Source organism: Pelophylax lessonae (assembly GCF_965119305.1).
Source record: "Pelophylax lessonae genome assembly, chromosome: 7".
NCBI lineage: Eukaryota > Metazoa > Chordata > Amphibia > Anura > Ranidae > Pelophylax > Pelophylax lessonae.
This window is the reverse complement of record NC_138774.1, coordinates 148148177-148173365: the sequence shown is the minus strand read 5'-3', so window position 1 is coordinate 148173365 and position 25189 is coordinate 148148177. Positions and strand designations below refer to the sequence as shown.

The 25189-nt window shown below is 43.7% G+C and overlaps 1 protein-coding gene across 3 annotated transcripts in view; it reads left to right on the top strand.

Annotated features, from left to right (window-relative positions):
• The window catches only part of KIAA1210, a 178295-nt gene that overhangs the window by 134754 nt on the left and 18352 nt on the right, over positions 1-25189 (top strand). For all 3 annotated transcript variants that reach the window (XM_082263498.1, XM_082263499.1, XM_082263497.1), the window contains exons 7-8: positions 22752-22955; positions 24327-24386. In XM_082263498.1, the coding sequence (XP_082119624.1) occupies positions 22752-22955; positions 24327-24386 (264 nt within the window). The remainder of the gene's footprint in view (positions 1-22751; positions 22956-24326; positions 24387-25189) is intronic.

Here is a 25189-nt window from a genome sequence, read left to right as displayed (position 1 = left end):
CCAGAAAGATTTATCATCGCACATGGAAGTCCTACATTGCATGGTGTGAACCTTTTGGGGTTCCGTCCACGGTCTTATTCGGTTAGTCGAATATTAGCTTTTCTGCAACAAGGGGTTGAGCAGAAACTGGCCTTGAGCACTATCAAGGGTCAGGTCTCAGCATTAGCTATCTTCTTTCAGAAGCCTTTGGCTACTCATTCCTTGGTGCGGAATTTCATCCAGGGGGTGCGACATCTGGCTCCGCCAGTGCGTGCGCCGTTACCACCCTGGGATCTTAATTTAGTATTGTCGGTTCTTCAGAAACCTCCCTTTGAAGATATTAGGGAGATTCCTCTACCTACGTTGTCCCAGAAGGTGGCCTTCTTGGTGGCTATCACTTCTGCACGCAGGGTGTCAGAACTGGCCGCTTTATCTTGTCGTTCCCCATATCTGGTGGTTCATAGAGATAAGGTGGTTCTTCGTCCGAATCCATCCTTCCTACCAAAAGTGGTTTCAGAATTTCATCTGAATGAAGAAATTGTATTACCTTCCCTGTGTCCTAAGCCCAGTCATCCTCGGGAGTTTGCTTTACACTCCTTGGATGTGGTCCGGGCGATCAGGGTATACTTGAAAACGACAGACTCGTTTCGCAAGACGGATTCACTTTTTGTGATCCCGGATGGATCCAAAAAGGGGTTGCCTGCATCTGCCGCGACCATTTCCAGATGGATCAGACAGACGGTGGTACAGGCTTATTCTATTAAGGGTCGGGAGCCCCCGTTCCCTGTTAAGGCGCACTCCACTCGGGCGCTTAGTGCGTCATGGGCCTTTCGCCATCAGGCGTCAGTAGTCCAGGTGTGCAAGGCGGCTACCTGGTCGTCGGTGCATACCTTTACAAAACATTATAAAGTTGATGTAATGGCATCATCTGATGCCGTGTTTGGCCGCAAGGTTTTGCAGGCCACCATTTGAGGAGACCAGTGGTCTGCCTCGAGGGTTTTTTTCCGTTGAAAATTTTTCTTTTGAGTCTCATTCTTTGTTTATAATGAGCCTTTAAAACTTCTAGTTTGGCACCGGTTGGGCCTTCTAGATTGGATTTGATTTTTGTCATTCCCACCCCTCATTTGTGGCACTGCTTCTGGATGTCCCAGCTCTTGAGAATCAAGAAGACTATGTCTGTCAATGAGCGATAGAGAAAAATTGATTTTTGTAAGATCTTACCGTAAAATCCTTTTCTCTTAAGCTCATTGACAGACGTAGTACCCGCCCCTCTATCATTGAGTTGGGTTGGGTTAAATTCTCTGTTACTGCTTTAGAACAGAACTGATTCCCTGTAGCAGAGAGAGGGAGGATATACCCTCAGGGACTGCCCCTAAGGTGGAGCCAGAACGTTTTGTCTTTCTGCCTAGTCCTACTCCTGCGGAGACAACATAACCCAGCTCTTGAGAATCAAGAAGACTACGTCTGTCAATGAGCTTAAGAGAAAAGGATTTTACGGTAAGATCTTACAAAAATCCATTTTTTATGCATTTTGGGTAGAAAATAAATAATGGGGGTTCTACAGGCCATAGGATTAAAATACTGGGCTTCCTTTTTCGTTAGAATTTCTTTATTTACTCCACTTTTCACTAGTTTCTCCAATAGCACTTTATACTCTTTCAAGAGATGGCGGTTGAGGGGATCATAGGTATTTCTATCGGAGAGTTGCCTCATCATCTCTTTCCTGTAATATTCCAGACTCATTACCACTAATCCTCGCCCTTGTCTGCAGGGCGTATTACCAACTGCTTATTCTTCTCTAAACTTGCTATCCCATTCCTAATCCATTGAGGGTCTTGAATTTTCCTCACTTGTAGATTTTCCAAATCTGTAGCCACCAAGTTACGAAAGACCTCAACATATTTTTATTATCCCAGCGGAGACCCTTAGATTTCTTTGCTCATTTCTTTCCATGCCTGGGATCCTTTCTTGTGGTTGAGTGAGATCTGGCCCAGGGAGACACTTTGTAGTCCTTATGCCTCCTACTCTCTACTGAACCCTGTGGGGCATAGCTGCATCTGACCTGGGGTGACTCTTTGGTCAAAGATTAAGGTGAGAGGCTAGAAATCTTTTGGTGGTGTTGTACTGGAGCACACTCACGAAGGTGCAGCGTTGGACTCTCCTGGGATTATTAGGACTTTTTCTGTCATTACGATTCACATTATTTGGATATCTGGAGCACTTTTTATTTTTATATATATATATATATATATATATATATATATATAGTTGTGATTTGTTACACATTTATATCATTTTTTGTGATTTAATGTAATATGGTTTTTGATTAGCGTATAGGATTTTTTTTTTCTTCTGATATTTTGTGATTTATTGCACATATAAGATCTGGTGCAACACTTTTCGGTTATTTATTGATTTTTTTTGTGGAGTGGGAACACAATTAGTGTTAGCAGCCGGACACTGGTATTTTGGAATTATCGTGTCACTATAATATTGCGCTGATGGATCTTTACACTTTTAAAATATGGTGGGCGGAAATGTATATTCCTGAAGCATTCAATTATAATGTTTTAAACATTTTAAGTCATTTTGTTAAAGGGAAGTGTGACTTGTGTTTTCATGCATGGTTGCGTAATGTACATCCTTGAAGGCCATTTGTAGGCCAATGCCCAAGCCAATCATCCATAGACCAGTTAACTCCTTCTTTCCTAAAGGCATGTCAAGGCATTCAAAACTTGTTCATATAGATTTGATAAAGCTACTAAAGCCCAACTCCAGCTAGAACCATTAAAGGGTTAGAACCTCTATCAGATTTTTACTGCTGATGGCTCATTTCCTGTGTAGTCATTGGGACAGGAAATGAGATCCATCTCCAATGGGAATACAGACGACACTCAATTACTTTTTTTATTATTGGTTTTAACATTGTAATTAACTCCTTTTTCCTGTAGTCACTGGAAGCTCCCTAACAATTGATTGCAGTACAGATTTCAGAGGTTCTTGTCACACTCCACTTTATGAAAAACTGTGTGCATCAAATATTTATATTAAAACAGATAGCAGGCTAACCCATAATGCTACATTTTAGCATTGATCTTGTATACTTCAGCTTAGGACAGCATGAACTCTACATGCAGCCCCTTGGGTATAATAAGGATGCAAATGTTTGTTACAAAAATCGTTCTAATACTCTGTATACATAAGGAACAGCTGTCAATGAATGTTTCTGAATAGTAGAATGCTGTAGCACTGAAGAGCAAAGTGTTCCATTTGCTAGAAAATACAAAATAACTTTATTATATAGCACTTTGACACATGCTGGTGCTGCTTGCACTCAACAATTTTACATAAAGGGGCAGCGGATAAATGATTTAGTGACCCTCACTCCATTTCATCTGTGTTAATTGACATAAGTGGAAGGTATACAGGGTAAGAAGAGTTCCTTTTTTGCTCCTTTAGACAACCATTTTTGGAAATATGGAGGGACCACATTTGACGTGAACTTGTGACTAAAAATACAACACAAACTGTAAGTTCTGTATGTAATAGCATACACAACTGGTTTGTAGATGGACTTCTTGGCACGTCCTGGAACGTCCCAGACCCAAAATGTATTCTGTATTTAAAGCTACTTTTTTGAACTTGGTCATACACCCACACAGTGCAATGCAGACTTCTCTCAACAACTGAGTAATGGGGGAATATGGGGATACTAATGGTAAAGCTGAAATTTGCAGATGTGTGTCCTGAGTTTCACTGGTGCTCACTAGGGCTGTGCATCTTCACTCGTCTCACGATTCGATTAAGATTATCAAGGCAACAATTCGATTCGATTTCCCAATGCATCACGATTACTGCCCAATGCCCGTGCCTAGCCCACTGCCCAATGGTTTTCAAAAAGGTGAAAGTATCAGCTCGACTATGTGTGGAATCGCACACTAGTATACAATATAATACTCGCAGCAGCTGTATCAAAATGTGTGAGTCACTGCACATAGAAAGATTGTAAATGAATAGAAAGATACAGCGCTACTAACATAAATGATGTGCAAAATAAGCAAAAAGTGTGCTGAATGTGCTAGTACAGTTCTGATGTGAGAAGTACTAGATCAACGGTTATAAAGGTGCTAATATTACCAAAACAAGCAGTGCAGTAATCCTATTGTGTATAGATTACCCTGCTACAATATTTTATAATATGATTATACCAAGTGCATACAAATATCAAAAAATAATGTGCAATATAAGAAGTACAAAAAAAAAAATATATATAATATACCACTTGGCAGCATTAATAAATATTGATCATAATCTGAAGTGCATAAGTGTGTAAACAATATCACTTGGTAAAGTGCATTTAATTCTAAACCATAAATCCGGTGCTCTGTGCAAATAACAAATCAGTTCTTTGTTTCCTGTGCTATTCCTTACACCAGTCCATGCACATTTCCAGGCAGGCGGAAGAATATTGGTGGTGGGAACCTCTTCTCACCAAATGCACCCCGTGGAGACTCCAGGACTTAGGGTCCACTGCAAAAAGCGTCCTTTGCATCAACGCCTCCTACACAGCTTAGGGCAAACACAAGGGACTCCACATAGCGTAATTCGTTCACAACTTTTATTAAAACAATACCAGTTTAAAAAACATCAGCGACTTCTAAATGTTTGGACCGCACACTGTCCGCTATATGTACTTTTACCGTGTGTGATGTTTATCCTCCTAACACAGTCAGTCCGGCAATCAGCAGGCGGATGGAGTCGGTGTCCATGTCACTCTGGATTAGGGACTAACCCAATATATTATAAGTGCGAAAAGCAGTGCAAATTGGAAAAAATAAATCCCAATATATAATACAGTGCAAGTGACATAGAAAACCTCTAGGGATAATTAAACCAGTTATAGAGGTTTTCTAGAGGTTTTCTATGTCACTTGCACTGTATTTATTGTGATTTATTTTTGCCAACTTGCACTGCTTTTCGCACTTGTATATTATATTGGGTGAGTTCATATATGTTTTATACTAGACATGCTTGCTAGCACCTTTTTATACCCTTTGATCTAGTACTTTTCACATCAGGACTGTACTAGCACATTCAGCACATATATGCAAAATTAGTGTCAGTGACTCAGTTTCAGGGACACTTCCAGTGTGTACGGGTTAATGTAAACTGATGCCTGAGTGATTACCTTATTATTTCCGGTATTGTCAGTCTAGTCAGTCTTGTGCACTCCTCCGGCAGGGAGGAGGAGGAGGAGATCAGCCGGCCAGAGGGCACGTGACTGTGAGGGAGATGTAAAGACCGGAGATAAGGTAAAATCAGGCATCAGTTTACATTGACCCTTACACACTGGAAGGGTGCCCTGACACTAATTGGTTTTAACTTTTGAGTGCACTGGCAGCCGGGCTGTACTTGGAGAGGCGGGGGGGGGGGAGCCGGGATGACATCATCCACGCATCGATGCAGCCGGTCCTCTGCATCGGATTCGAATCGTTCAAGGCCGCATCGCGATGCATCAATGCAACAATTATTTTCAACACCCCTAGTGCTCACTTTAGGTTCACTCTAGTGTTTTGTACTAACTATCAACCTAAATTTTGTTTTTTGGTAAAATAGCCTTTATTCAAAAAAAAAAAAAAAATGTCAGGCTTAGCTGTGTGTGTGTGTGTGTGTGTGTGTGTGTGTGTGTGTGTGTGTGTATATATATATATGTATGTGTGTGTGTGTGTGTGTGTGTGTGTGTGTGTGTGTGTGTGTGTGTGTGCATGTATATGTGTGTATGTGTGTGTGTGTGTGTGTGTGTGTGTGTATGTATATATATATATATATATATATATATATATATATATATATATATATATTTGTGTGTGTGTGTGTGTATGTGTATATATATATTTGTGTGTGTGTGTGTGTATGTGTGTATATATATATATATATATATATATATATATATATATATATATATATATATATATATATATATATATATATATATATATATATATATTATAGTGTGTGTGTGTGTGTGTGTGTGTATGTATATATATATATATATATATATATATATATATATATATAATATGAACTGATTCTAAACCTTTTTTTTTTTTTTTTTTTTTTTGGAGATGTACCTCCTTACACCTGGTGTATGTATGTATGTATGTATGTATATAGATTGATTAGTTATCTTCTTCCTTTTGTCATGTATTTATTTTTAAGATGTATCCTAATACATTCTTAACAATCTTTTACAGTTCAGCTGCAATTCCAGAACTGATTGCATGATGTCATAGTGGGGTCTCTGTGCTTCTCTATGCAATACAGGCGGATAATGGTTGATGGGAAGGGCCAGCATTGTGCTACATTTTCGCTTCATGAAAACAGAACCGCACCCTGCCTAAGTAATCTCAAATGTCCTGATGCAAGCAGTGGCCTTACCCTGGGAGGATTAATGCAAATATCAAGGTGCCTTAAAGCGGAGTTCCACCCAAAAGTGGACCTTCGCTTTAAGCACCCCTCAGTCCCTTACATGCCACATTTGACATGTAATTTTTTTTTGGGGGGGTGGAGCAGGTACCTAGTTTTGACAGGTACCCACTCTCACTTCCGCTTGGGCCGCCTAGGCGGCTCAAGCAGAAGTTCTCCTCTCCCCCTCCCTCCCTGCAATCTTCTGGGACACGTCACCGGTCACAGAAGATTGCCCAGCCACTGAGGAGGCACAGTGCGTATCCGGCCCACACTTGTGATGCCAGGGAGAGGCGAGAGAGAAGCAAGGCTTTTGGGCGGCCGTATCACTAGACCGTGGGATAGGTGAGTGTGTTTTTATAAAAACCGCAGCTACACTTTTTGTAACAACTGGAACTCTGCTTTAATGGATAGTTATCAGTTTAAAGGAGTGTGTTCCTAGACAGACTGCATTAGCATGCAGACCACACTAGGTAACCCCTACCTGTGATGCTAAAATTCAGGTAATGAAAAGGCTGTGTCAGGGACAGTGGGGCTGGGGAAGAAAGCGCTAGACAGCAGGCTCTATCTTACCTGCTGCAGCTTGCTAATGCACACTGTAAGAAGCTTATAGTGTGCAGTAAAATCAGAGTACACAATTTCAGTATAGGAGAGGAGTCTGTAGAACTGCAAGACTGGAATTCAGCTTTAAAAGCCTAGATGGTGTCATGAACACTGTGATTAAAGATGCTAATAATTACATTCATGAATACAATATAATGATAATTGTCATGTGTGAATTTCGAAGACATTGCTAGTGTTTTTCTTCAGGGAGGAATGAAAGCAATGCTAATGTTTAAAGGATGTAATGAAACTCTATCATGATGGGGGTCATGTAAACACCAAAATGCTGAGAGAGGATATTTCATGTCTCTAAACTATGGAAATTCTGATATTTGTGAGCATCTGCAGACCAGACTATGTAGCAGGGCTATGTTTAATTCGCTCTCAGATCTATGCATTCCTTTGTGTTTCAGCTGCCTGGTTCTTTGACGCATTTGTGATTTGCTATAAACCGTTGATTCTTACAGTCTGTTTATAGAAGTCTCCATATATGAAAGTGATGCGTTTTCCAGCTTGGAACTTCCCTTGAACAAAGTGCCTGCTGATAGATGACAGTAATGATGTTTCCCATCTCCTTTTATTCACGATGGTTGCTGTGTTCAGAGCTATCCTCTTAGCCATGTATGAAGCTTAAGTGAAATTCAATAGGTGTGCTGATGTTGAACAGCCCTTTCTGTTGGGAGGCCAAAGTAAGTATAGAGGGCTGCAACACTAAACATTTATGTGGGGCCAGAGGTGGCTCTAGGCTTCGTGAGGCCTTGGTCAAAAAACGTAGAAATGAGGCCCCATTGACGGCCATCGGCTACGCAGCAGGCCCTCCCAGATGGAGATCCTCGGTTAGTCTTCCCAGTTTGAGATTCTTGTGCAGTGGATGGCAGGGGTGAAGTATGCAGATGTAACGTCACTCTTATTGGCTGGCGGCTGGAGTTCCAGAAGTCTTAGGTTACGCGAGAGGTGAGTGTGATCGGGCTCTTAATGCTGCATGTGCAGTGTTAAGGTGTCCTGTCCACCTTAAAGGCACGCTGCAAATCAGCCACAAGGCCTGCTTAAGTGAAACAAGCTCTTAACATCGCGGCAGTGGTGGACATAAACCCTGGCTTCACAGCCGATTGTATCACTTCCACGTAAAAGTCTGCTTTACTTAAGTACAGCACTGTAAAAATCAGAATCCCCAAGTGGGTTGGAATTCAGATTTTACAGCCCCCCTATCTTGGCGCCCTAAGGCTTCTTTCACATGGGCGCCTCTGCCTGAGGGACTCTGCTGATCCCCTCTGTGTGGAACGGAGACTGACCGTTCCACTCTCCTCTATGGGGAAATCTGATGAAAACAGGCCACCTGTCTGTTTCTATCCAATCTGACTGACGGATGGAAAACAGGATCACCATCTTTCTGGATTTTGCAGACAGGATCAGATAGTGGCGGATGTCAGCAGACATGCCATCACTGACATCCGCCACTCCATAGGGGAGACTGGAAGGTTCAATCAGGCCCGCTTAAAAAACTGACAGATGAACCTGATTGGCCAGCCCATGTGAAAGGGGCCTAAGGTGGCTGCTTAAACTGCCTTTTAGTAGTGCCGGCCCTGGCCTTGGGGCCGCTACAGTTATAGGGCAGTCTTTAGTCCTAAATCTTGACTGCATAATCATTGGCGCATGTTGCCCCCGTGAATAGGGCCTGCAGGCAGTATTAGGGCCAAAAAATAACAGGGTGTGCAGTTCCAAATAGCTGAGTCGCAAATAGATGGCGCTAGATAATGGTCGACCTGACCCAGCTCAAAAACGGTTCCTTTGATCAGGAGTCGGATCACTCTGGGTTGCCCGTGGCGACTCCGCAGGGTAGAGCCCAGATCTGTATTCTTGCAATTACTCCGTTCCTTTCTTCAAAAGGGATGACGTTGGCTGTGTGGCTTTCCCTCTGGTGGCGCAGGGCAGCTGTGTTCTCTTTGATGCCGTTCCCCCCCCAGCACAGTCCTCTCTCTGGAGTCCAGGGTGCACTTCCCTGAAAGCTTTCCTGGGCTCCTGGCTTTTTCTCCCTCCCCTTCAGCTGGGCATGCTGGGGGAAGCAGTTTCCCCTCTTAGGATTGCAATTAGCCTGCCAGTCCTTGAGACTATATGTCCCACGATCCTTCATTTCGCACTTTTTTTTTTTTTAGGTTTTTTTTCCCCGGGCCAATAGGAAGAAGCAGGAAGAAACCTAGCAGACGGCTGTCCTGGTAAGCGCCGCTCCTGAGTACAGCGGCACAAAGAGGAGACAGAGGGGGGATAGGCAGAGCCCACAGCTACTCTCTCTCCACACACACAGCTGCTCTGATCTGCTGATAGAAGGTGGGGGGGGAACCTGGGCAGGAAACAGAGAGCCTCTTCCCGCTGGGGCAACATAGTCTCTCCTCCTGGGACCCGCTCCTATCGTTTGCCGGTGGGGAGAGCAAGCGGGAGGGGATCTACAGCACCCGCCACATGCGTTGGGCAAATTAGCTACGAGGCCGCTGTAAGCACGAGGCCTTAGGCGACCACCTAATTTGTCTAATTAAAGAGCCACCTCTGTGTGAAGCACAAACATGAACTGCCTTTCCTACTAGCATAAGGTGCCCCCGGGGCAGGGGTGTTTCTATGGTCCTAATAAATCAGGGGCACCTCTGGAAACACTGATTTAAAATGTTGAGCGGCTGGTAGGATACCATGATGACCACTATGGATCAAATCTAAGACTAATGTAGCAATCTCCCCGCAGGGGCTGCTGGTTTTTGCTGGTTTTAACCATTTCAAACAGTACAGAGGCCACCAGCCACCCAAGCAACTGTCCATTCTGTCTTAAATTGTAATAAGTGAATAATGATCTCAGAAAACCATATAACATATGGGTATAAAGTGCACAGTACAAAAGACTCAATAAATAAGTGAATAGTAATCTTGCAGGACCATATAGCATATGGATATAAAGGGCACAGTGCAAAAATGCCCAAAAAAGGAAAATAAAAAGAAGGAAATTGTATAGTTGATATACCTCAGAAGAATCCAAAAAGGTTGTAAAAAGTTCCAATGTGATTAGAGTAGTTATAGATGGTATTGATGTCAGTCCATATACTGTATAATGCCAATATGTGAACATCCCACCACTAAGGACAGGTGTTGCGCTTACCAGTTCAAATCTGTAAAGAAAAGCGCACGCAACCTCGGGCAATAACGCTTTAATAAAGGACAATAACACAGTACATTGGAATTGCACTCACACTTTTCCTTTAAGACAATCGCTTTACAGCATTCCAACAGGAGCTACTCGCTCCTCCCGTCCCTCCAGATGGTGACTCTGCGGTCTCCTCATCCGCGGCTGCCACCGCTGTATCCCCGCTCTCCTTCACTTCCTGTGTTGCCTGGTCACCGGATGCCGGTTCTAGTGCGCCTGCACACTATACCAACGTGATCTACGGCGCCTCAGGAGAGCCTCAGCCAAAGCCGGAGCCACAAGTTGTACGGAGCTGCGAGGTGGGGGATTCAAGACACGGGTGCACTGCCTCTGCTGTTACTACGGACAACGCGTTTCGGAGGCTGAGCCTCCTTCCTCAGGTCCCACCTTGCTTCCTGCTAACGCCCTTCCCTATATACCCGGGATACCATCGGCCCTAATTATATAGTTGTGTATTCTTAAAGGGGCCAGTAACCGATAATCCTTATCCACCTTGGCTGGGACGGGAGAAGCAAGGGGCTATCCACTTTTAAAAAACATATATTAAAATTACAGTTTAAGATACAATTTAAAATACAATTTAAAACAGTACAATACCAGCGCAGATATTAACCAGAGCTATTATAGATACATGTTTGGATATCACATTCCCTACATAGCAATGGTTGTCTCCTGCTTAAAATACATAAACGTATCCTAAAAGTATATCAGCATTTCCTAATACCAATAGTCGACAGATCATATTAATTCCACATTATCTCTCATCCATCTACCAAAATAATTTCATAAGTCAGGATAATACACATAATAAATAAAAAAAAAAAAAAAAAAAAAAAAAAAAAAAAAGGATACTAGTCTCATTAAAATACAATAAAATAAGATTCAATTCCATATGGCACATATACAAATATCAATTAGTATATGAAAATACTACTCCATATAGGCCAACCAAATATACTACATGGCAGTTGTTTATATTTCTCATATATATATATACACACACACACATGAGAAATGCATATACCTACACATACCCATCGGTGGTGACACCCTGAGTATCCCCAAAAAATATAATATATATCTGTACATATACACCGACTCTCATACCCAGCTGCTCAGATATTGTTGTATGGACACGAATGTGCGTATGCCTCCGTGCACACTTCACAGACACATGGCCGGGCAGGGACTATGTTCCCTACCCCTAGTAACCATGTGTATGTGCATGTGCTAGAACCCACTCTACCATGCCCACACCCCCGTACTGATATGTCAAATGATCGTGTTGACTTCCAGCTCCTCATTGAGCCCACCCGGCGACATGGACCCAAGCGTAAAGATCCAGAATGTTTCTTGCTTGCACAGGATCGCAAACCTTTCACCTTCTGGGAGAGTCATAGATATGGCTTCAATCCCAAATAGTTCCAGGCCTGCAGTATCCCCACCATGCGCTTTACAGAAGTGTCTTGGCACGCTGTGCTTGTCTTTTTTCTGCTCAATAAACCGGCGATGTTCGCCAAACCTGGTGCGCATTGCTCTAACTGTCCTGCCAACATAAATTAAGCCACATGGGCACCTCAAGCCATAGACCACAAACTGTGTACCACAGCTAATGAATTGTTTGATATTATAGGTGTGCCCTGCAACTGATGTAAAGCTACTTTTGCCATGTTGCATAAATGCACAAGCCTTACATCTGCTCTGCTTGCATTTGTAGGAGCCTACCATATTAAAGGTTGCGCTTACCAGACCTATTGGACTCAGATACCGTAGTACTGAGTCAATATAGCATTGGTACTTCAAATATTGATACTGAAGCAGCTTGGAAAGTCTCACTCCACCACCTTGTAAGAGGATAGTCACTCATTCGATAATTTTAGGTATTCCGGTAAGCCATGTAAATACAAAAAGCCTGCTTTGCTTGTCAGGCATTTTATTGCTGGCAGAACATTGGGTAAGATAAGAATTAGGGCATAGGATACTCCAAAACGGGCAACACATTGCAGTTGAAGGACCTTCTCTTCTTTAGGCTCCGCTCACACCATGGGGTTCAGGATTGCGGGCAGAATTGCTGCGATGCTGCCCGCGATTACAAATGGCCCGCAAGATGCGGGACACACTTACAATCCCCGTTACTTTCATTGGTACCCCAATTGCTGGCGCTATTTTACAGTGATTCATCAGGTGACAATCGTGGCAAAATCTCGCTGCGATTAGAGTGCTATTGAAAGTAACAGGGATTACAAGTGCGTCACGCATTTTGCAGGGATTCGGAATCCGGGTATGGCGACATTCCCGCGGACGCCATGGCGTGAATGGAGCCTTAAGCAAGTACAGATGTTGAACAGTTTCCGACCCCACAGCTGAAGACCATAATGTGACTTTCGGAGTAGGCCAAAACCTCACAACTGACGACCATGAAGCAAAGTTCTTTGGCATATAACCGCGTTTAGTGGACAGTCCAAGCCCTCACAGCTGAAGACCATGAATTCATTTTTTTAACAGGTTAGGCCTTACATCTGGGGAGGACCATAAGGCAAATCTCCTTGGTATAAGTGCCTCTCCTTCATAGTGGTAGAATACTGGGCAGCCTAGGTCTTAACAGCTGAAGGCCATGAGGCAAGTCTTTTGGACGTCTGGGCATCTTGCGTCAAGCAAAGTAATCAGTAGCCAGTGCAGATTCCCAACAAAGTCTCAAGGATCAACTACTCACAAGTTCCTAGGACAGCTTCCAGCTTCTTCCAGACTAAACCTAGTGAGTGAGCTGGTGCCTTACAGCACTAGATCCTTGGTGTGGTTCTGCAGTCAATTTACTCCTGGAGCTTCTAAAGCTTTATGGTCTATTGGCTGTTGGCAGCAGCAGCCCTGCACCTCTGGAAGCCGCCTGGGGAAAGGAACCCTGTCCTTCAGTGTCTTAGACTATTTATCTCCATTCCAGCCCCCTGATGGACACTCTTTTCCAGGGAATGGCTAGAACCCAATAAATATTCAGGCTGATTTGAATCTCCCACCCTAAGCTCTGGAAACTTCTTCCAGAGGCAGGAAGAAGCAATCAAACACCCAGCCTGTGAGGCTATGATGAGACCAGAACAATCAATCATTGCTCCCTTTATCGCAGAAGGAGCCAAAAATGAAATTTCCTCAGCGTCCTAAGTTTAAGAGCACCACATCCATATAATCCTTTTAACTGAACAAAAATGAATTGGTCAAAGTACTGTAATGCTATGCTATGATGACAAAATTATAACGTATGATAAAAGTGTACAATGTTCCAAAACTGTATGACGCATAGCATGTATCATTTCTACATCACAAAGGGGACACAGGGGACTCAGTAGAAGTTAGAGGGCATGTGCCCTGAATGCCAGGGTCTATCAACACCCCTGCTCCGAGGGTGATAGGTTAGTATTTAAAGGATAACTACACTTTTGTGGAAAAAAAATAAAAACAAAATATAGCAAAAGCAATTGCTACAGAAGCCATATTGTTGTTGAATGTTTTTAAATTGGGTTATTAAAAATAACCTTTTCTTTTCAATCTATAGTGTGGCCATTTTCTGTAAAATGCTTTATGCAAACCTGAAGGCATTCTGTTCCCAGATGGTGTATGGCGTGTCAGTTGTAGAAGGGGGATCAGTTAAAGTATAACTAAAGGCAAAACTTTTATTTTATGCTTTGGCTAGATTGGAGAGTGATTAGAACCCCTGTCAGTTGTTGCGGTCTCTGTCCCCATTAGCGGGATTCACCCTCTCTACTTGTCCTGTTTACCATTATCATTGAAAGTGAAAGTTAAAAACAAAAAAAAAAATCCAAATTTTGTGTTGTCCTCAGAAAAGGGAATAGAGGGAAATCTTCCAATGGGAACACTAGTTCTGGTAACCTGGGGGTCCCAAGGAATTCCCTAATCTGCAGGGGTTTCCTCTCGCTTCCTGTTTGGCTATGAGACGGGAAGTGATGCAAAATCTCAGCAATTGGACACAAATGGCGAACAAACAAATTTGACAGGTTATAACCCTCCCTTGCTCGGTTTAAAAATGAAAAAGAAAAGCTTTTCCTATACAACCTTAACTTGCTTATAATTTTTAAAATGTGGGATGAAGCTAGCGCACCCACGGTAAACCCACAGAAATCTCATAACTTGCAGGACACCATGCTGAGTGTGCCCCTGGTGGGATTTGAGCCTAAAAACCAGAGCTGCAAATTGAGTGCTAGCCAGTAATGTTGCAGCTATGGTGTTTTTTTTTTTTTTGTTTTTTTTTTCAGGAGGGTGAATTGCAGGGCTAAACCTACAGACAGAATTGACATCGATACAGAATTTAATTACTCCTCCTCCCCTTAACTGTCTTTTTCCTCCTCCAGAATTTAATTAAATGTTAACAAAAGTGAAGGCTCCTAGCATTTTAGTCAGATAATGCCTTGCTCATCAGTTTTTATACAGACAGTTGTGAAGGTTCTTTAACATCTGTTACTTCTGCGATACAATACATATTGGGTCTAAGGGTCCTGTTTGATTTTATTTACTGCAGTGTCACCATCAGTGCTCAAAGTAGTTTTGTCAAGCTGCAATGCACTTACTGTAGGAGGCGCTGCAGGCTAGCGTGGTCACAGATGAATGTACCAGGCTCATTGCAGGCCTTTTATCTGTAAATGGTGCATGTATTTTTCACAGTTGGTGTACATCAAAGCCAGATTTTTCCTCCCTTGCTCTACAGGTGAAAAAAAAGTAGTATTAAACCCAAAAGCAAACATTTTATTTAATTGCTACTTACTATTAATTTTTAAATATGATTGCTTTCCTGGTGGGTTTTTTTTTTTTTAGCTTTCTGCCTTTTTTATTTTCACCTAGTGATTCTTGCCAATATGTCTGTTTATTTTTTTTTCAACAAAACAAGATGTCCTGCGACAAGATGTCCTGTAGCAGTTGGAGGGTTGAGATGAACCATTTTAATATGGACAATAGCTTACAATAGTCACCCTTTTTTTTTTTTTTTTTTTTTTTATTTATGTAAAACTTTTATCTCAAAAGTAACTGTTGCTGTGTGTGCTTAAAGTGTAACCAAAGTTTTTGATAGAGTGCAGAGGTATTAAAACACCTGTCAGTTTTTATTGCGGTCTGTGCCTCCATTAGGAAGATCCGGTTCACACTGGGGTGACTTGTCAGACGACTTGGTCGCCTGACAAGTCGCCGTGGGTCGCCTGCCATAGACTAGCACAGGACCCGTTCTAATAGGAGCGACACAAGTCGCTCCAACTTAGAAAAAGGGTCCTGTACTACTTTGGGGCGACCAGGAGTAGAATTAAAGCAGTATTAAATGCTCATATTTAAAAAAAAATTGACAGGTAGGGTTTGTGTAACAGAAAAGACCCTAGCAGTCTCTTCTGTCATTAATGATTCTACTGGCCTGTCAGTGGTAATGTAATCTGAGTTGCGCATGTGCACCTCAAACCACATTTATGGCACCCACCACGTATTGTGGTGAAGTGTCTCCCACACACAAGCATGGGAGTGACTTCATTGCAGCCTGGCCATGCAGGTGGCCAGAGAGCGCAAATCCAGAAGGAAGACTTGGTGAAGATGGAAGTGACAGGAGCCGGGACAGCATAGTGATGGTGGGTTCTGTGTGATAGGTAATTACCCTGTAGTCCAGTGGTCCTCAACCCTGGCCTACAGGGCCCACTAACAGACCAGATTTTAAGTATTACCTTGGGGAGATGCAGACTAGAATACTGCAATCACTGAGCAGCAAATGATATCACCTGGGATGTATTTCAGTTATCTTGCAAATCTGGCCTGTTAGTGGGCCCTGTAGGCCAGGGTTGAGGACCACTGCTGTAGGTGAACCATTTCATTTTTTTTTTTTTTTTTTTTGCAAAGTTCAATACCTCTTTAAGACTCCTGAAGCTGCTGCAGGAGTAATGAGACTCTTTGCTATGGTGGAGTGGGAAAAGGATGGCCACTTTTTAGCAGCTGGTGGATTTTATTGCTTTGTGTCTCCACTGCTTTTCAGTGGTCACTGGAACAGCAGATTGAGGTGAAATGTCAAAGGGAAAAAGATGTATTTGTAGATTGGAGAAGAGTTTAATTCTCTGGGAAGATTCCCCTTTGCCTCCTGCCCAGGTGGCAGTAATCATGGATGGCAATTCAAATCTCAAAGTTCAAACCTTTTAGCTAACCTATCCAAAATGCTGGAAAAAAAAAACCCTGAATTCTAACTAAAAAAAACCTTATGCCACCAGCCTCCTAATCAAATTTGTAAACTGATTTGCAGACCTCATCAGCAGGGGGATGCCAGTGCTACCCTAGAGCCCATACTCCAGTTCTCCAGATGAGTCCATCCATAAAGAACCATGGCTGACTAATGCTCTCAGATAAGTCCTTTTCCCATCATTCTTTTACCATTATTGGGGTGACTCAAGATATTAACACTTACAAATCCCAGGTAGGTTGGACAGTAGGAAGATACATGTGTCTGCATTTGAGGTCTAGCATTCAATTTACAAATTTGATCAGAGGGGCAAGTATGTTGGATACAGGAGTTTGGTTACAACTGCAGTTACTTTTTAAAGCCTCCTTTTAGATCCAGTAGTGCTGAATAGATTTCTTAATGGGTACAGTAGCTTTAGTTCAAAGGAGGCATTTGGGAAGCTTCAGCAATACAAGCTTTTAAAGTCTCTTGACATGTATGTTTAAGTACACCACTAAAATGCATTGCAATCTCTGTCTATTGTTGTTTTGATGGCTGAGTGACAGAATTCCCAGTCACAGTATATATTAAAGGTCTATTTTTAGTCATCTGGTTTAGGAAGAGTGTAACTAAAGTCGCCAGTTACAGTGCCAACTTTAGTGTCTGTCTTTTGGTCTGTCTATAAAGCATAGTTGTAATTACAGATGGATAAAATATATAGCATAGCTAATAATAAAACCTCTTCTCTGGTGTAATTGTGGGTTCAGATCGTATTTATATAGTTGTTTTTTGGCCAAGCCTTGAAACTTAGTTTTATAAAGTTAAGCATAATAAGTGGATGCCCAGCTTGTGATTAAACCCCATTTAGATACTGTTATCAGAACAGATGGTGCTTGCTGTGTACGTCTTGAGGATAACTCTGGCAAGAAGAAAGATTAATGGGATGGCAAGATCTCAGCACAAATGCTAAACTTCAATGCCAGATGTTCTAGTCAGATTAGGTCTATTCTTTTAAAATATAAAGCACTAATATTCACTTTTATGTTCTGTTCACTTTTTGACAAGTAATTATTTGGCCATGTTCGAAGTCACTGCTTGGGCTGTCACATGATTTTCTTTTTCCTCCTGTAATGTTCTCCTTTTGTCTGTGCCCACAAATCTCACATCTGGTTTTATTAGGAAAGGGGCTGGATACCAATGTAAAGACTACTCAGAAAATAAAATTCTTTGCTTGGGCAGATCCTTTCACAATCATGTGTCCTAGGAATATAAAACGCCTGACATAAAAATAAAAAATCATGGAGGCGACCATTGCTGACCTCTGAATATTCTCGTTTCCTGGCTGTCACGTGAGCTGACACTGCATATCAGCCTGGAAGGAAGTCCATGAGGAGATAAAGGTTCATGCTAGTTGTTATATACTATTGTTTGAATTATAAAAATTTACTTTAATAGTCAAATACACACTGGAAAATTTAAATTAATATTTGGTAAGGTTTCATAATTTTTTTTTCTCTAGCGCTCATCGACAGACGTAGTCCTCGGTGATACACCACCTTCGGGTTATGTTACCTCCGCAGGAGCAGGACTAGACAGGAAATTAAAAAGCTCTGGCCACACCCTAGGGGCAGTCCCAGAGGGCATATCCTCTCTCTCTCTGCCTCAGCAAATCAGTTATTTTCTGTCTAGTTAGGAGTAAGGACCTAGATACCTTGCTGGGATCTTAGGTCCTGGCAAGAATTTTTTTCTTAAAGGATTTTTAGACAGCTTTTTTTCTCCAGTGTTCCTGTGAGATCTTCAAGCAAGAAAGCTGAACTGGGCGACGGGCTGGATGTTGAGATCCGGTGGTCACCCCAGTTCAGCCTACGAGCGCGTGCAGGCCATAGCTCCGCGCTGGGTCGGCCGCGACAAAGTCCCATTAAAAGGACTGAACCCGCGAGTTAAACGTCTCGCTGAAACGCCAAAGACCATGAGTCACGGCGTCCGTATCGGTCGACAGCCCTCCCGCCCCGGTGGAGAGGGGTACTGTCAGGAGTTGGTGCCCGCCTGGTTCCGGTATGGTGAGTAGTATGTTCCCCCTTTTTCCCTGACGGGTTTTGTGGTGAACGCGGGCCCCTCTCTGTATGGTAAGAAAGAGTTCTTTCTATCCTATAACATGTCACAAATCCTCCTACTTTGAGTGTGATTTTATGTGTGCAAAAAGCCAGGAGGCTTGGTTTGGGAGCTAACAATCTATTGTATACATGTTTTAAAGATGTAATCTGTGGCATTCTGGGAATCTTATGGGTTAAGTATAAGCTACCTACCAGTCAGAAGCCACGGACATGTAGACTGCCTTCCAAATCAGATCTCCAGCTATTAGCAGGCCTCCCGAACGGCCATGCGGTCCGCCAGGGCCGGTACCGCCAACCACGCCATATCCCCATGCAGAGAGAGTGTTGTGTGCCCTGCAGCACACCGCTAGTCAGCACAGGCCGCCGCCATTTTTTTTTTTTTTTGCTGGATCGCACGAGCCGCCATTTTGGCGTAGCCTCGTGTCTCCAGCATGGGGGCGGCCATGTTTGAGGTGATCCTACACCTCGTGGAGCTTGGGGGAGGCGCCGGAAGGCGTGCAGAGGGGCGGAGCCGCCTCCCTTCTTCCTGGGCAGCCAGCCAAAAGACTTCCTGTTTGTCAAGACAGCGCTGTAAGCTGTTGCAGTTTAACTCTGAGCATCAAGTGGTGAGCCTGGGGGTCTATCTCTCTCTCTCTCGATCGATAGGGATCCCTAGCAGGTAACACTAAGGGGCTTTTTGTGGCGCTGGGGGTCAGAGAAAAAAAAAAAAAAAGTTTTTTTCTTTTGAATTATATTATCCAGGAAGTAACTGGAGTTATCATGGACCCTGCCACACATATTCCCCCACCTGTTTCCCTCGAGGGGGCCTCGGGACCCGCCGGTGCACAGAGTATAGAATCATTTACAGCAATTTTGGAGTCTATGGTGGCTCGGGTGGAGGCGGCCTGTCAGGGACGGGGGTCAAGGAAGCGACCCCCGCCTACCCCTATACCATCTGACACCTCTGACTCAGATTCAGAGATGGTCACGGCAGTTGCAGGTTCCTCTGCAAGGGCTGTTATCCCAGGTAAAGGCCCCTCAGACAGTGAGGAGGACGCTTCTTCTCCTGCTATAATTCAGGAAGAAGCATTGGTGGACGCACTAGTTGTGGCAGTGCAAGAAACCTTAAAACTTGAGGCTTTACCGGCAGAGGCAACTGAAACAGAGAGGCCTTTCGGTACTAATAAGCCCATCAAGATGGCGAAGGCTTTTCCGGTACCTAAATGTTTTGGTAATCAGATTAAAGGAGAATGGGAGCATTCTAAACGTACCTTTACTATTTCCAAGCGTATTGCTAGACGCTATCCGTTTGAGGAATCCATCATTAAGAAATGGACGGTACCACCAGTCGTGGATCCGCCTATTTCCAGGCTGAATAAAGCCACGGTTATTCCAGTGGAGGACACTTCGTCCTTTAAAGATCCGGTGGATCGAAAGATAGAAGCAGAGTCCCGCACTATCTTTTCTCTGATAGGGTCAGCATTTAGACCAGTAATTGTTATTGGTCTAGTTTCCCAGACACTTACGGAATGGGCGAAAATGGTACGCCAAGATCTTAGGGGAAAAGATATTCCCCAGGAGACATCTGATTTGATGGAACAGATCATACAAGGGCTACGGTTTATCTGTGACGCAGCCTTGGACACAACTCCCTTATTAGGGCATGCATCTAAGTTAGCAGTGATCCTCAGACGTGTGCTGTGGTTAAAATGCTGGTCAGCTGACCTAGGTTCCAAAAAGACCTTGACCAATCTCCCTTTTCAGGGGAATCGTCTATTTGGGGCCAACCTAGATGAAATCATTAAGGATGCCACTGGGGGCAAGAGCACTTTCTTGCCACAGGCTGCAAAAGCTAAGGGACCTCGCAACAAGCGAGGACCTTTCTTTACCGCCCATAAAGGGCGCCCGGCTGGTACTAGCGGGAAAGGCAAGACTCCTCCAGGAGGATTCAAGAAGGGCTGGTCGGACAAGCAGAGGACCAACCCAGCCAGACCCGAAGCAAAGGAGTACACAGCCTGAAGGTGCGCCCCCACCCGGTTTCAGGGTGGGGGGACGTTTTCACCGGTATTCAGGACATCAGATCGAGCATCAACCACTACTACCGGTGCGATTCTTCCCTTCCAACATTTAAGTACCACAGGAAGCGGTAGTTACCGTTCCCTGAATAGATCTTTTTCTTTACCCTTTCCTAAGATTAGTCCCGATACCTCACAGGAATCGGATCTGGTTGACCAGATAGGCCAAGTAGCCTCTAGTCGGGTGACTTCGGTCCCTGAGGTTCAACCAGAAAAGATCACCCTTCCTGATAACTATCAGGTATCTGATAAATGTGTGGAAACAGAAAACGACCAGACTTTCTCGGATGGTCGGGGCCAGATAGCTCTAGGGACGCCTGGTTCAGATCCAATCAGCGCCAGTGGTCCTAGAAATTCTAGGCTGGCCTCCTCAAGCCGGCCTGGCCGACTTGGACATGCTAGTCGCAGACGTTCCGTGGGAACTTTGTCTCAGGGAGTGTCTGTGGTCTCTAGGACCAAGTTACCTTCGTGCTTTACAGTCGCTGGTTTTAATGGCCTGGCCATTGAGACCCAAGTACTGAAGGACAGAGGTTTGTCTACTTCAGTCATTCCTACCCTTATTAAAGCAAGGAAAGCGACTTCCAGCAAGGTCTATTATCACACATGGAAGACTTATATTGCGTGGTGCGAATCTTTAGGATTTCCTCCACGTACCTATTCGGTGTCTCGAATATTGGCCTTTTTGCAACAAGGGGTTGAGCAGAAGCTAGCCTTGAGCACCATCAAGGGTCAAGTTTCAGCATTAGCAATCTTCTTTCAGAAGCCGTTAGCTACCAAATCCTTGGTGCGGAATTTCATCCAGGGGGTGCGGCACCTGGCTCCTCCAGTCCGCGCGCCCTTACCGCCCTGGGATCTTAATTTGGTTTTGTCGGTTCTACAGAAACCTCCTTTTGAAAACATCAGGGAGATTCCCTTGCTTACTTTATCCCAGAAGGTGGCCTTCTTGGTGGCTATTACTTCTGCTCGCAGGGTGTCAGAACTGGCTGCATTATCATGCCAGTCCCCATACCTAGTGATTCATAGGGATAAGGTAGTACTTCATCCTAAGCCATCTTTTCTTCCTAAGGTGGTTTCAGATTTTCATCTGAATGAAGATATTGTACTACCTTCCTTGTGTCCTCAGCCCAAGCATCATCGGGAACATGCGTTGCATTCCTTAGATGTGGTTCGGGCAATCAGGGTATACCTGAAAGCTACGGAATCATTCCGTAAGACGGATTCACTTTTTGTGATCACGGATGGCCCCAGAAAGGGTTTGCCTGCATCTGCCGCAACCATTGCCAAATGGATTAGACAGACGGTGGTACAGGCTTATTCTATTAAGGGTCAGAGTCCTCCGTTCCCTGTTAGGGCGCACTCCACTCGAGCGCTCAGTACTTCCTGGGCCTTTCGCCATCAGGCGTCAGTGGTCCAGGTATGTAAGGCGGCCACCTGGTCGTCGGTACATACCTTTACAAAATTCTATAAAATTGATGTGACGGCATCGGCGGATGCCTCATTTGGCCACAAGGTTTTGCAGGCCGCAATTTGAGGAGACCGGTGGTCTACCTCGAGGGTTTTTTTCTGTTTGAAAATTTTTTTTGTTGAGTCTCATCATTAAGGATGAGCATTGTAAACTTCTAGTTGGCACCGGTTGGGCCTTCTAGATTGGGATTTGATTTCCATTTTCCCACCCCTCAGTTGTGATACTGCTCTGGGACGTCCCGAAGGTGGTGTATCACCGAGGACTACGTCTGTCGATGAGCGCTAGAGAAAAATGGATTTTTGTAAAATCTTACCGTAAAATCCTTTTCTCTTAGCTCATCGACAGACGTAGTCCCCGCCCCTCTGTTTTGGAGTTGGGTTGGGTTAAATTCTCTAAGCACTGCTTTTTCACATAACTGATTTGCTGAGGCAGAGAGAGAGAGGATATGCCCTCTGGGACTGCCCCTAGGGTGTGGCCAGAGCTTTTTAATTTCCTGTCTAGTCCTGCTCCTGCGGAGGTAACATAACCCGAAGGTGGTGTATCACCGAGGACTACGTCTGTCGATGAGCTAAGAGAAAAGGATTTTACGGTAAGATTTTACAAAAATCCATTTTTTCCCCATTTACCAGTTGTGATTCTGACTTTGCAGGTGACATTGGGCTTGAAGGATAGTAATCAGAAAGTTCTTACCTTGTCTTTACAGGAGTCTTGTGAAACCTCTTCATGTCCCATTAGTCCACTAAATTCCAGTATCCTTCCAAGTTCCAACTCTCCAGGCAGTCACTATTTAGTAGATTTTACAGCTCCACCAAGTTCTGTGGCCTGTCTGGATAATTCTGCAGCAAAGCACAAGATTGCTGTCAAACCAAAGAAGAAAGGACCAGTCATGAATATACATCGAAAAAAGGTATTTTTTATGTGGTGGTGTTTTTTTTTTTTTTTTTTTAATTTATTTTTTGTCTATGTAAAAAGTCCTTTCTGCATTTGTACTTATGAGATCAACTTGATACTTTTTAGTGGAGCTGTGGCTGCAAAGGTTCACAGAGGTACCATATGAACATAATATATAACAAATTCAATATTGTGATTGCTATGCTAAACAACATATTGCAGGATCACTATGTCGGGATAAATTAAGAGTTTTCTTTATGTAGTCATATGGGTCCTTAAAAGCCACTGCATCAGGGAAGTCTCTCACATGGACGCAATAAATACATTGCATACAGGAACTTTATTAGTACTATAATGGAAGAAAGTCATTTTTACCTTTGCCATGATGCTGTAGCAATGCTTACTACAACATTATAAGGTGGTATTGTAAATTGTTTGTGTGCTTGGTCTGAAGCTGGTAATACACTGATTGATTGAAATTTGGCAGCTTCAGTAGGGAAGAGCTGAATTTTGTCCCTTTTACGGCAGTCCTCACTCAACAGAAGTCAATAGTTTGACTTCTGCTGAATGGACATTGTAAAGTTTACTCAATCAGCGGCTTCATAATACCTGCATCCACCTTGATTGTTCGCCTACTGGGTGAATGGAAAAAAAATTGTGAGGCCGGCTTAAGTGTGCTCTTTTGATCAAGGTTCCATATGCTTGCTGTGCCTATGCCAGTGTGTGTCTGATCACCATCATGACACAGAGCATATGCTCATTAGAATTACACTAGACTATCAATTTGAAAAATCCTTTTGGCTGCTTGATTTAAAGTGATACTAAAGTATTGTTGTTTTTTTTTTCTTCTCTTTTCTTGCCTAAAGATAACAAACATATCTATACTTACCTTCTCTGTGCAATGGTTTTCCATAGAGCAGCCCCGAGCCTCTGCTTCTCAGGTCCCTCTTCAGCTCTCCTGGCCCCTCCCTCCTCACGAGTGCCCTCACAGCATGGAGCTTGCTATGAGGGTACCCGAGCCGAGCTGCTGCTCCACGTGTCTATTCCGACACGGAGCCCTGGCTAGCCCCCCCCCCCTCTCTCTCTCTCTCTCTCTCTCTCTCTCTCTCTCTCTCTCTCTCCTCATTGGCTCCCTGACTTTAACAGCAGCAGGAGCCAATGGCGCTCCACTGCTATCTTAGCGAAAGAGGAGGAGAGACCTGGGCAGCTGAGTCTCCTCTGCAATATCGCTGGATCGAGATGGGCTCAGGTAAGTATGAGGGGGTGCTGCTGCACACAGAAGGTTTTTTTTTTTTTTTCTTAAAGCATAGAATGCATTACGGTCAAAAACCTTCTGCCTTTACATTTACTTTAAATTTACAATATTTTTATTTTACCTTCTGTATAGGATGGTACTGACTTTACCAAGGATTTGCACATTAGAATTCAAGAGAAGATGGAAAACAAGGTAAACCTCACAATGGTACACCTGATATAAGGGAATACCTGGCTTATATTATCAGTGGATATTTTCTGGAGACTTTCTGTTTTAAAGAACTTAAAACTTTATTTCTCTAGCGCTCATCGACAGACGTAGTCCTCGGTGATACACCACCTTCGGGTTATGTTACCTCCGCAGGAGCAGGACTAGACAGGAAATTAAAAAGCTCTGGCCACACCCTAGGGGCAGTCCCAGAGGGTATATCCTCTCTCTCTCTGCCTCAGCAAATCAGTTATTTTCTGTCTAGTTAGGAGTAAGGACCTAGACACCTTGCTGGGATCTTAGGTCCTGGCAAGAATTTTTTCTTAAAGGATTTTTTTTAGACAGCTTTTTCTCCAGTGTTCCTGTGAGATCTTCAAGCAAGAAAGTTGAACTGGGCGACGGGCTGGATGTTGAGATCCGGTGGTCACCCCAGTTCAGCCTACGAGCGCGTGCAGGCCATAGCTTCGCGCTGGGTCGGCCGCGACAAAGTCCCGTTAAAAGGACTGAACCCGCGAGTTAAACGTCTCGCTGAAACGCCAAAGACCATGAGTCACGGCGTTCGTATCGGTCGACAGCCCTCCCGCCCCGGTGGAGAGGGGTACTGTCAGGAGTTGGTGCCCGCCTGGTTCCGGTATGGTGAGTAGTATGTTCCCCCTTTCCCCCTGACGGGTTTTGTGGTGAACGCGGGCCCCTCTCTGTATGGTAAGAAAGAGTCCTTTCTGTCACAGATCCTCCTACTTTGAGTGTGATTTTTTGTGTACAAAAAGCCAGGAGGCTTGGTTTGGGAG